This window comes from Lethenteron reissneri, chromosome 7, assembly GCF_015708825.2.
Source record: "Lethenteron reissneri isolate LAM-NWPU_2019-01 chromosome 7, ASM1570882v1, whole genome shotgun sequence".
Taxonomy (NCBI): Eukaryota; Metazoa; Chordata; class Hyperoartia; order Petromyzontiformes; family Petromyzontidae; genus Lethenteron; species Lethenteron reissneri.
The window spans coordinates 5,325,108-5,338,035 of NC_083785.1; the positions used below are offsets into that span (position 1 = coordinate 5,325,108).

The following is a 12,928-nucleotide window of genomic DNA, read 5'->3' on the forward strand; positions in this document are numbered from 1 at the left end:
TCCCGTATCCGAACCCTTCTCTCTGCCTCAGATACAGAAAAGCTGGTCCATGCCTTCATCTCATCTCGCATAGACTACTGTAACGTCTTACCCCCTGGCGTGACTAAGAAGGTGCCGATCAATTTGCAGCATGTTCAGAATGGGGCTGCGAGGGTCTTAACCATAACACCTTCAATCTTGATTTGAAGCTTTCGTGACTGCAGGAATCCATACTCTGTGGTTATTTCGGTAAAGTCACGTAGTTAGAAAAAATAAATAATCACGACGTTTCGATCGCAACACAAGCAACCGTCATCAGGTGTGAAACAAACAAACAGCAGGACTTGACCTTCACACATTCCACCCATTGTGGCCTCCCTGTATTGGCTTCCAGTTTCACATAGAATGCAGTTTAAAATCATATTAACTGACAAAGCAGTGAACCATCTTGCCCCAGCTTAAATCATTGACATGCTGCACCATGTCCCCTCAAGGTTCCTAAGATCTGAGGATGCAGATCTTTCCCCAGGTCTTAGGTTTTGGTTTATGGGTGACAGTTTTTTCCCGTGTAGACCCCAAGCTATGGAATGCTCTGGACATTTAAAAAATGCGCTTTACGACCTATTTGTACGCTTCCGCTTATTACACTTTCCGTTCATCTTGTAAATCATTCTTAAAATGTATGTTTTTATTCTGCGTGTCTGCTGCTGCTGTGTCCTGTACAGCACTTTCGAGATTCATTATTATTAATGTACAAGATGTCTTGTTTCTTGAAGGTTGTACAAGAGCTTGGGAAAGCGAAGACAGCAGTGTTGTAACCTGTAGTGTGATAGTGGAATGCAGTATGGATGAGATGGGTGGTGATGCTACTGGCAATAAATGGCCACTACATCAGACAGGCAGGTGTTGACATTGTGGTTTTATTAGTTAAACCAATGCTTCGTGTTCCGAAAATTACTCCTAAGTACAACCACATGGGTAAACTGACCAACAGCAGTGTTGTTTGCATTGACTGATTTGAATCACAGTAGTCCATACAACTCATCGCTAAAAAAACTCCTTCCTAGTTCACAGCGTATAAAAATGACTCGTGAAAAGCCTTTATACGACAAGGCCTTGTCACGTGAGACCGCCACAGGTCACACATGAAGAATTCTGAAATTAAGCATTTGTAAAATGCTTAACCGTTCAACTTGTGCATAAACCTTGAGCACACAGGTTAACGTGAACCTTGGTCAATGACTCCACAGTTACTGATAGTTGCAATTCTTCAGTAGGCATTCCGGTTGTTTATAAACCACGCAGCTGCCCTTGCCTCATCCGAACCACAAGGCACAGGGGATTGAGCAGCGAAAATCTGCACAAGCACAATGTTTAAGAAAAACTCAATCTTTGGAGCAAACAGAAATATTAACAGGAATGCATTCATCATTCTGCTAACCTGCACAGAGGTAGAGGTCGGCTCCAAAGACAAAAGGATTCCTTCCACTTCATGGATGTGGGAGATTTCACCTCGACCAGATAATGACGGCACCCCAAGTGTCATACGCACGGTTACCAATGTCCCCAGTTAAAGTGTAACGCATGTAACAGCCACCCTACACGTAGTACACAGTACACGTGTTGCGTGCACTACACCTTGACGTGGTCCAAGTCTGGTGTCATTCGAGGTTATACGGCATCAACTCCCAGTGGCTAGTGAACCCAGCAGAGGTCACTCCACCGCCACCTGCGCTGGGCATTTCACCTGCCGTGGCAACTCGCTCAAACGAGCGCGGTAAAGAATCTCACCTGCTCGGCTGTTTAACCGCTACCTGGGGGTCAGTGGGAGGAGGTGCCGTGCGGTGCGCTTGGCTCGCAAATGCCCGTGGCGGGCTGGGCAATGCGGATCAGATGCGCGGTGGCTGGACTGGCAGGCGGGTTGGCTGGCTGGAAGGCGGTGAGGATCTCACAGCTTGTGGGGGGGGGAGTCTGCGGAGAGCTTGATCTTGAGGTTGTCGGCCAGCTTGTCCATGAATGCGAACGTCTCCAGGTAGTCGCCCTGTTTCACGCTGCACAACGCAATGTGTGGGGGGGGGGGTCTCTGTGACCGCAGCTCGAGATGTTTCACAAAAACGAAACAATTATTGTTTAGAGAGAAAGAGGCAGTCTGTTAAAGGCAGAGAGAAGAGGGGCAAGGAGTGTGGGTCTGGATCTCTACATGTATGAGTCAAGGTTAATAGGTCTCTAATGCAATATAATTACACGCTTTTTATTAACTCACTCTGTCTATTGTTGTATCCTCAAATCTTGTAACTCAATTTTAACCCACTTCCCAATGTGGTATCGACTGCAAACTTGGTATACTTATGTCATACTGATGACAATACTATATTCTATCATATGTTTCGGCTTGGGTCTAATTGTCCACGCTCAACTGACGTTGGCTGTAAATCACCACGGTCCCTTACGTTATGGCAAGCTTCGGGCCACTTCCTGGAGTCGTGGAGTTGTGCCATTACTCGTACGGTACATTTCATTAAAGCGTGTTTTTAAAAAAGTTTTTTTTAAATATTACTTATTTAGATGTAATGTTAGTGGCAAGAGCACCTTCACAATGGGGCAATAAAACAACACAATATTGTACAAAATCTATATCCTGTAATACATAAGAATCTATTGTTATAGGGAGCCTTTAATTCAATGATCGCAATGTGCATATTGACATCATCATCGGCCATGATCGACCCACTGCCGAGTGACGTGAAAGGAGCCTTACTTGGGAAGTCCCTTGATGCAAGCTGCCAGGTCCTTGGTCATGAATCCGGCCTCGATGGTCTCCACGCACACGGCCTCCAGCGCCGAGCAGAAGCGCGTCAGCTCCACGTTGTTGTCCAGCTTGGCCCGGTGAGCCAGCCCCCGCGTCCACGCAAACACCGATGCTAAGTCCGGAGGGAGGGGTGGGGTGGAAGAGGTTCTGCCGCTGGTCAATTACAAATGGGTGGGTGGCAGTGGTAATGGGTGTGCCTCACAGCGAGAAGGACCTCGGTTCTATACCAGATTCAGGCATATTACTTTGTAGGGTTTATATGTTCTCCCTCTGTGCTGTATGGTTTTGTCCCATAACTAAAATAAACAACATAACTTGTATTGGCTAAAGATCCCAATGATGAAAAATTGACCTGCGAACTACTCAATTGGGATTAAACACAGCAGCAATATCACCCCTGACTGCAAACACCTGGCAGTCTTGAGACTCAGGGAGGCTTTCCTCGGTAAATAAGCATCAACAGAATAACAAAGGATTAACATTTGTGTTTGTAACATCACATTAAGCGCCTAAATTTGCATGGCCCTTAAAGCACCAAGAATACACAACCCATACGACAACTGAAATGGTGTTGTGATTCACTGGGTGTGGATGATTAAACGGTTACATGACATGTGTGTAATGTGGGCAGCCCAGTGTGTCAATCCACTGCTAGCTGATGGCATCCACAGGCCAGGCAGGTCGTTGTTTGAGAGTGCGTCGCCACGCTGGTCACTCGTGGAATGGAGAAGGGTGGAGGGAGGGGCTTCGGGCAGTTCAGATATCGCTCGCTACTGAGGTTAGCGACAGCCGGGAATTGAACTCATTGCCAGGTTCGTAGGGTGGTGCGCTACCCAGTGTGCCACCGCTCCACCAGATTTGTTGGTGTAAATTGACTAAAACGGTTAAATTTTATTTCAGGTCAAGAATAAATGTGAAAATCGTTCCTAAATTTCTATTCACCAAAGTAAAATAACTACCCTTGTAACCCGTGCGAGTAGTGCGTGGTGAACTGCCCCGTGCGACGCAGCGTTACCGATGGGGTTGGTGGACGTCTCCTTGCCCTGCTGGTGCATGCGGTAGTGGCGCGTGACGGTGCCATGCGCCGCCTCCGCCTCCACCGTCTTGCCGTCGGGGCACAACAGCACGCTGGTCATCATGCCCAGCGAGCCGTAGCCTGCGGGGAGCCCGCCGCAAGGCCACGTCACGCACATCACATTTGCACGTCGCGCTCGCACGTCGCGCCGCACGTCGCGCCCGTACGGCTTTCAGCTCACTCTAAATGACACGTCGTTTAGATATGGAGTTTCATTGTCGGTGGTCGGTCGACTCCTTACCACTCTTCCATTGCCACTACCATCGTTACTACTCCCGTGAACGTTAACTTCACTCGTTGATGCCTTCACCCATGTTGAGGACTCCGTTTACCAGATTCTCGACTGTTTCGTCTCATCCCCACCGAGCTCAACCACCGTACCGCAGGTCGCAACAATACTCAAGTCGCCCGCCCGCCCATTTGCTCGCTCCCCCGCCCGCCCATTCGCCCATTTGCTCATCCGCCCACCCGCTCGCCCGCCCACCCATTAGCTCGCTCTCCACACTGCGAGCCACAACACTCCTCTTTCTGCATCCTCCCTCACACTGCTCCACTGTGGAATTCCTTCCCATCATCCCTTTTCCCGAAGCTCTTTCAATAATAACCTTGCTCATTTAAAAAAACGTGTCAACTCTTTATATTACAACATGATCGTGCTGTTTGTTGCTGGCTGCTTTACGTTTTGGGCCAATGAGTCTGTGCTCAGCAAAAGTGTTTAAAAATACTAAAGTACACTTCAAAGAAATTGGAAATTTGTATCTAAATTGTAATTGGTAATCTAACGTATTAAATGGCATCTAAGTTACACACCTCATAGCAATGGCAGTGGCTATCTAGTCGTCCCAGCCCTCGCGTTGTCAACACCTTCGTCTAATTTCCACCAAACGAACGTGGACACGCGCGGCGGGGTGTGCAACGGTACCCTGGGCGATGGAGTCGGACTGCACGTCGCCATCGTAGTTCTTGCACGCCCACACGAAGCCGCCTTCCGACTTCATGGCGTAAGCCACCATGTCGTCGATGAGCCGATGCTCGTACCAAATGTTCTTCGCTTCATACTTGGCTTTGTAGTCCCTGGACACATATGCACGTGCAGTTTTTCATTCATTCTCAATTTCTCATTCTCTCTCGAATCATCATCTCTCTTGAGAGAGGACGATTCGAGGAAACCACCGAAGGCAGCCAGAACTGGCGGCAACAATTTCCCAAGCTCTGGGGCCTTATATTAGGATGTTTGGCGAACTCCATGAATGAGTTATTCATACATGTTGGAAGAAACCAGAGTACCCGAGGAAAACCCACACATGCGATGGAGGTAACACTTCAATCCCCATACATAGATGGAAATTAATAAACTTGCTGTACTGCCTTGCGCGGAGGCACGCTCGGCACGGCAGGGGGAGACGCTCCAACTTCCTGGGTGATTGTCTATGCCCTATAAACTTCATCATCATCATTATCATCCGCCATGATCAATTCCCTGGTGGATGAAGGCATACCCAGGTTGTCCCCATGCTTCACAATCCTGTGACACAATGGCTCCCATGTTTAAATAAATAACGTTATTTTAAATAGTTATAAATCTGATTTTCTCTTACATTTTATGAGAGAAATATATATTTGGTACTAAATGCATGATTGAACTTCTTGTCAAGCGAGCACTTATTAACCATCTCAATGCAGAATCCCAATGACAAAACTATCTGGACACTCCGTGATCCTTTCCTGGATAAATAAAAAACATTATCCTGGAATATATATTAAATGAAGCCATTGTTAACTGGGCTGGAACCACCAAACTCACCACACTTGAGAACTCAGTCTATCCATGGATGTCTGAAACCTGGATTAGAACCCAGCTCCTCAGCATTGCCGGCGCATTGTGGACCCGAGCCGGCCAGCCTCCTACAACACCCCCCTTCACGGCACGAGTCTCTTACTTTTCGTAGATGTCCTGGAAGATGTCCTTGAAGCGCCCGTCGTACTTCTTGAGGATGGTGTTCTTGGTGCTCAGGTAGAGAGGCCAGCCCTTGTCCAGCGCCATCTGGAGGGAGCTGTGCGCAAAGTCGGTGATGGAGGCGTCGGTGTTGAACATTCCCATCGTCACTCCGCCACCGTCTGCAGATCAGAGTCGAAGCGGAAAGTCGCTCCACGTTACGAGATGCACCGTCTCAAGTCAACATAAACGTCACGAAACAATCCAACAAGTAATAAACTCAATAATCCGACACAAGATCCGTTACAAAAACCTGGAATCAGCGCAAAGGCAGATTAGGGTCCACATCCCAGGAAATTACTATTTGTTACTTTAAGAATTTTGTTGCATGTATGTTGAACTTCTTTCACACCATACGTAGCCAACCATGCTAATTGGAGGTGCGGGGTAAACCAGAAAAGTTGCTACATCGAGCGAAACATTTTCTGAATTGCCAACACTGCACTTTAGCTCGACGTGATCTCCAAGATGAACGTGAATAACCGCTACTGCGGAAGTGTGGCCACTGCCATGGGTGGCAGCGACGACGGCCGTCCTCACAAGCGAGACTGCGATGCACGCAGATTTGTAAAAAAGCAGGAGACCGTGCGGCTCGTGCAGTCATCTTCACGCGTACAGCAATGCCTGTTGCCATGGTGACATCTGTCAATCGTTAATGGTCTTCGCGGAAATGTTCAAAGGTGAGGGACAGAGTGGAATAAGCATCGCATCAGCAAGTGTCTCGGTTTCTGAGTGGACGGTCGTAGCTCGGCTGACCTTTGAACTCGTGCACAGTGTAGGTGACCGGCACTCCTCCATTTTTGGGGGTAAAGGTGATGTCCACCTTGCCAGGGCCCGGCACCACGAAGTCGGTGGCTATGTACTACGGGGAGAGAAGTACAGCAGTGGCGTTAGCGCAGAGGGGGGCACCTCTCAGCGTCGCCTGACACCGGCTGCCTTCCCTGACCACGCCCACGCCGGGATCAGTGGCCGCGGGACCGTGAGGCCGATAAGCGGAACACGTGACAATTATTTGAACACACGGCAGCACCCTGGGTTCTCTTGGCACGTCCCTAGGTCCACTTGGCAAATGAACGAGATTCTATACTCACGGGTACAGTAACCGCCTGTGACCATATCACCTGGAATGACTCCGATCGTTTCAGATAGGACCGAGCTAGGACAGTGCTTAGGCGGGTGACCACCGTGCACGTCAGCTGGTTACAGGGCTGCGGTGCTACGAGCTAGGGCCGTAGAGCGCAGTGCAGAAAAACCCTCTGTCGCACTGTACTTCTATGCTCCAACGTCTGTGCTCTCCGCCATCACCAGCCCACACTGACCAAAGTGAAAAACGGACAAATAACCAAAATGACCCGCATAGCATGGGGAAGCCCTCATCCAGCAGTAGTTTGGCAAGGAACCGCTTAACTTCCGCGCTTTGATGAGAATGGGAACATTCCTGGGGATTTGATCAAAGGCCTGACACACAAATTACTGTGCAATGCAACCTGAAAAATCACTCGGCTGTGACAGTCCTCGGCCCAGTCGCCACCCCTTCACACGGAGGCCCCTGTGAAGCAGGGACGGTGCCCCATAGTCACCGCACGTGTCACCGTTCACGAGCGCGCACCTGGTCCCCGTAGGCATGGCGGCCAATGACGATGGGCTTGACCCAGCCGGTGACGAGGCGAGGGATGTTGGAGCAGATGATGGCCTCGCGGAAGACGGTGCCGCCCAGGATGTTACGGATGGTGCCGTTGGGCGACTTCCACATGGTCTTGAGGTTGAACTCCTCCACGCGCTTCTCGTCCGGCGTGATGGTGGCGCACTTGATGCCCACATTGTAGCGCTTAATGGCCTCGGCCGCGTCCACCGTCACCTGGTCGCCCGTGGCATCGCGGTTTTCCATGCCCAGGTCGTACCTGCCGTTGGCATGGAAGATGTTCGCGAGGTCGGTTTTTAGCAGGGCTTAATTTAAGCCTGGTCTGTCCGGAACATATATTTATGAACCCCCCCATAGCAAACACAGTGCACCATCTAACTTACGGGTGTGGCTACCAGTCACGTGCCTACTCCGGCCTATAAGTGAATCAGAAAATATTCTGTGAGAAACTAAGCCCTGGTTGTGAGCGGTTAGCGGCACTTATCACCTCTCGCAAATATCAGCTGCTTGTGCAGCCAAATCCTCTGCACGTGGGCTCAACTTTGCACCACAGAATGAACTGTACTGCAGCAGTGCATGTTAAATAAATCTTGACTTAACGCTTTCGTGACTGCAGGAATTCATATTCTTTTGGGTCTTTCGGTAAAGTCACGTAGATAGGTAAAATAAACAACACGAACGATCGTCATCAGGAGGAAAGAGGGGCAAAGCTGCTGAATGCAGACTGTTTTACAGGTTTAAAATGGGTGTAGTCTTATGGTCATAAACGAAGTATATCTTACACAGAGTTTTAATTTTAAAATGTATTATTGTTTAACCAGCTGAGAACTCAAACGAGACCAGGATGAGTCTGATTTTCAAGAGTGACCAGGGCCACCACAATGGCATTAGCAAAACAAATACAATTAAGCACAGCGATGAAAGGAACAGAAACCAGCACACGAACAACTGTCGTCTACGAGTTCAAAATACTGCACGAACGTAAATCAACCTAACAAATATAATTCCCTGTAGTGAAAATCTGCTGGGGCAGATTATGTTTACAATTAAGTTACATGAGCATTTAACAATGAATAAATGTCGGGCGCCAATTGTACGTAGCCAAATGGGCTAATCGGAGATGCGAGGGAAGGACAACAAACTAAACACGAAAAGCAGTTCGCATTGACCAGCACGAGGTGCTGTACAGCGAGTGGTTGGACGATGAACACCGGGTACTGTGCTCTCGGCACTGTGCGCATGTAGTGAAGCGCGGGGTGGTGTGTGTGAGAAGTGGTGCTCACGTGTGGAGGTCCATCTGGATGTAGGGCAGAATGAGCTTCTCCTTGATGAGGTCCCAGATGACTCGCGTCATCTCGTCACCCTGCATCTCCACCACCGGCCCGGCCTTGATTTTCTGCGACATGGTCTGAACACAGGACACGAAGAGATCCAGTCTCACACGGGCAAATGCTATTAGCGAGCAGCACCTATAAAAGGCCGGCATGGCACACGAGGGGGTGGGTGGCCAGCACGACGCCTGGCCGCCTTTGTCTCTCGAGCGGCGATGTGTACACGCCGCACCATGCGCTCATTTGAGGTCGCGTAGACCTCGGGGAGGCCCAGGACTGGTCCAGATAATCGTCACTGCCGTTGGCCTTGAGTGGGTATCGAACTCGGGTCGTTAGGGGCCGTCCATAAATGACGTCACGCGATTTTGGACGATTTTTGACCCCCCCCCCCCTCGTCACACGGCCTCACAAAAAGTCAGACCCCCCCCCCCCCCCTAGGTGCGTGATGTCATTTATGGACGGCCCCTTAGGTTCATTGAGCAGCACCTCCATATAGCCTTTAATCGTTTGTGGTGGTAAGTGCTGTTAGCAAGCACCTATACAGGTCACACATGCATCTGGGCGCCTTGCCCCGCCATGGCTTAGAATTATTCCCCATCATGGTTTAGAATTATTCCTCATCATCATCATCCTCCCCACCCTCTCACGCCCTCCCAACCAATAAGCCCCTCCCCAAGGAAACCCATCATCAGCCGCACGTGACCCTTTCATCTGAAACCCCTTGAGCGAGCAGCCGCATGACCCTCAGCTGATCAATTCGAGCTGGCTGCCTGGCTCAGCACAAATGCAAGACTCTCGGTTGTTTTACAACAACAGGCAGAATTTATCCAAATAACACACACGGCTCTCTCATCTTGTCGACATGACATCTGGTTGTAATTCCATATATACATACATACGCGTGTGTGTATATGTAGAGCACAACTCTGCACTCACACAGCCAATAGCTATCAACCCATTATCAGTGCCCTCCCTTATTACAGACCAATTCAGACTTCATTGGTCACCCCGTACCCTTGTAAATCTCAACGTTCATCCTACAAAGTCCCATCGTCGCGAGGGAGACACACAGATACAAATAATTGCCGCTATTGAAACGGCTGTCCGCTGTATGGACCTGAAACGGCAATCCGCATGGGTTGACAGCTCTTGACTGGTAACATGTAGCACGCGACTGCCGCTGTGCACGGTGTATCAACATCTACAGCACTTCGAATTGCCCCCCAATGCTAGGTGGTGCCCCCCCCCCGTGCCGGATTAAGCTAGTGGGGGGCCTGTAGCATATGCTATAAAGGGGTCCAAAAAAAAAAAACACACAGAAATATTAAAATACTATTTTTTAACAACTTGCATAGTAAAGCAATTGTTTTTTTCAACGGTTTTATTTAACTTGACTCCTGTTTGTCGTGGTCAAATCTTGGAATAAAAATTTCGTCTACTTCCTGTTGTCCAATTAATTCCAAATGTTGCACACCTACTGAGATCCGGTGACAATGCACGCCTGTATCAAAATCGGCGTCAATTAATCAATTAAATTGCTCTTTTAAAGCAATTAGCATTTTGTTTGAACGGCTCATTAATTAAATATTTATTGGGGTCGGTCAAAAACGCCACGGTCCCTAAACTCTGGAATCGCCTCGCCCAAGAAGCAGGCGCCACGCTCCGTGTCAACGAGTTAACGAAGTCATCACTTCAAGTCAGCGTTGACGTGGGAGCAGGTGCCGCATCATTGACTACTTCTCGACCGCGAGTTAAACGAACTTGTTAATAAAACCGTTTAAAAAAACCTTTTTAAAGGAGTTTATTTCATTTTCTGTACAGCCAAATAATACAAATGGCTAACCTTAAACACCCAATCGTTCATAAAAGTTGAAGGCGGTTTCGTACTATAGTAATAGAGCAAGTGCAGAATCACTGAACCGGAATTGATAGCTTGATAGCATTTAGCGCGGGGCCCTTGAACGTGCGGAGGCCGTTGCATTTGTAGCAGCTACACGTGCAGCAGCTACTACTACACGTGCAGCAGCTACTACTACACGTGCAGCAGCTACTACTACACGTGCAGCAGCTACTACTACACGTGCAGCAGCTACTACTACACGTGCAGCAGCTACTACTACACGTGCAGCAGCTACTACTACATGTGCAGCAGCTACTACTACACGTGCAGCAGCTACTACACGTGCAGCAGCTCGTGCTGTAGCTACGTTTGCTACGAGGATAATCCGCACTGCCCCCACCCTCCCGTGAGTAGACGGGTTGACGTTGACCGGGTCCTGGAATCCCGAGTCACGGAGGTCACGGTATTGACCCCTACGGGGGTCACGGAAATGACCCCGAGTCACGGGGGTCACGGCAATGGCCCCTGCGGGGATGCCACTCACGAGCCGCCAGGGGGAGTCGAGAGTTCGCGGCGTCAACGTCGCGAGTCGATTCGTCGCCACGATTCTCCAGGTCACGATTCCATTGGGGAGTCGAGCGCCTTTTGCCTCCCGTCTGAGGTCGTTCCGATTTTAATTGTCTCGTTGGCGCAGTCGCACTCGCCCCGTTAGCCTAAACGTAACACTTTGGGGGAAATTGTATTTAAAGTGCATGCACACATCGATTGCAATGCTCGATTATTCAATGCAGATATCTGAACTGGGGATCAATGTCGATCAATTAATCGTGACCAGCGGAGTCTCGTCGCCTAGCAACAGAAATCGCTCCTCAACCACCTCCTCACCCTCCCCTCGTCTCACCTCACCCATCCTCACCACACCCTCACCTCACCCTCACCCCTCCTCACCCTCACCCCGTCTCTCCTCACCCCTCCTCACCCTCACCTCGTCCCTCCTCACCCTCACCTCGTCTCACCTCACCCCTCCTCACCTCACCCTCACCCCTCCTCACCCTCACCTCGTCTCACCTCACCCCTCCTCACCCTCACCTCGTCTCTCCTCACCCTCACCCCTCCTCACCCTCACCTCGTCCCTCCTCACCCCTCCTCACCCTCACCTCGTCTCTCCTCACCCTCACCCCTCCTCACCCTCACCTCGTCCCTCCTCAGCCCTCACCGCTTCCTCTTCTGCCAACAAAAAACTGCAACCTCACGCCGGAAGAGGCTCGCGAATAAAAACACAAAACTCGTCCCCACCCCCTCACCCCCCTCGCCCCCCTCCCTCACCCCCCTCGTCCCCCTCCCTCACCCCCCCCTCACCCCCCCCTCACCCCCCTCACCCCCCTCGTCCCCCTCCCTCACCCCCCTCACCCCTCTCACCCCCCTCGTCCCCTTCTCCCTCGTCCCCACCTGGTCCCCTCCTCCCTCGCCCTCTCCCAGGGGGCTCGGGGCGAGGTGGGAGCCGCTGACCGTCTCGACCCGCCGCGTCGCGTCTCGCATCCCTCCCGCCACGGGGTCGCTCCAGCAGGGACCAACGGGGGTCAGCGACCCCACAGCGACCCCACAGCGCCACCCGAGGCCACCCGAGGCCTCGCCCTGAGCCCCGCTGCTCCACCACCCCCCCCCCAGGCTGCCCATCGCCGCCTCCCCTGAACGCTCCGCAACAACGGCGCCTGACCCGACCCCTTTGCCCGCCTAAAACCAACAGCCCGGATCCGAAAACGGCGACCCGTGCGTGCAAACCCCTCGACGCCGCGGCGCAATCTGCAGTGAGCTCGACCAGAGCTCAAAGTACAACATCGACCAGCACGGAGCGCCAGACCCTGACGCCAGGCGGACACCGTCGACCCGCGGCACCGATCGGCGAATCAATCAGCCACGGCCGCCTCACCTGGGTGCTCGTGGCGACAAGCAGACCCGGGGCGAGACAGACGACGAGGTGACAGGACGAGGTGAGAGAGACAGAGAGAGAGACGCGGTGAGAGAGACGAGATGGAGGCACCGCCTTCTGTTAAAGGCGCCGGGCACGAGGAGCCGCCCTCGCGCCGAGGGGGCGGGGCCACCTGCACGTGAGGCCCCCTGGCGAATGGCGCGCGAGGTGCGTCACCACCGCTTCATCGCCGCGGCCAATGGGCGTGCCCCGTCCAGCTGATCTGGCCACGCCCACACGAGGTGACAATCAGCTGTTGGTGACGTCACGTCCATTCATTATTAATT

At 51.3% G+C, this 12,928-nt stretch overlaps 1 protein-coding gene across 1 annotated transcript; it reads right to left on the minus strand.

Moving 5' to 3' along the window:
• Positions 1 to 880: 880 nt before the first annotated feature.
• On the minus strand, positions 881 to 12,763 carry IDH1 (isocitrate dehydrogenase (NADP(+)) 1). Its single transcript, XM_061574014.1, has 9 exons — positions 12,603 to 12,763; positions 8,785 to 8,909; positions 7,469 to 7,760; positions 6,616 to 6,721; positions 5,804 to 5,981; positions 4,786 to 4,937; positions 3,804 to 3,944; positions 2,738 to 2,900; positions 881 to 2,030 (listed from the first exon to the last, which is right to left on the minus strand). The coding sequence occupies exons 2-9, from the start codon at positions 8,904 to 8,906 to the stop codon at positions 1,928 to 1,930; spliced, it is 1,257 nt and encodes a 418-aa protein (XP_061429998.1). The 5' UTR covers positions 8,907 to 8,909; positions 12,603 to 12,763; the 3' UTR covers positions 881 to 1,927.
• Positions 12,764 to 12,928: the final 165 nt, after the last annotated feature.

Excerpts from the sequence above, each read along its gene's own strand:
- IDH1 (XM_061574014.1), bottom strand. The coding sequence starts at position 8,906 with ATGTCGCAGAAAATCAAGGCCGGGCCGGTGGTGGAGATGCAGGGTGAC. Across the intron at positions 7,761-8,784 it reads ATCCAGATGGACCTCCACAC|GTACGACCTGGGCATGGAAA; the intron begins GTGAGCACCACT and ends TGCCAACGGCAG. Across the intron at positions 2,031-2,737 it reads TGCATCAAGGGACTTCCCAA|CGTGAAACAGGGCGACTACC; the intron begins GTAAGGCTCCTT and ends TGCGTTGTGCAG.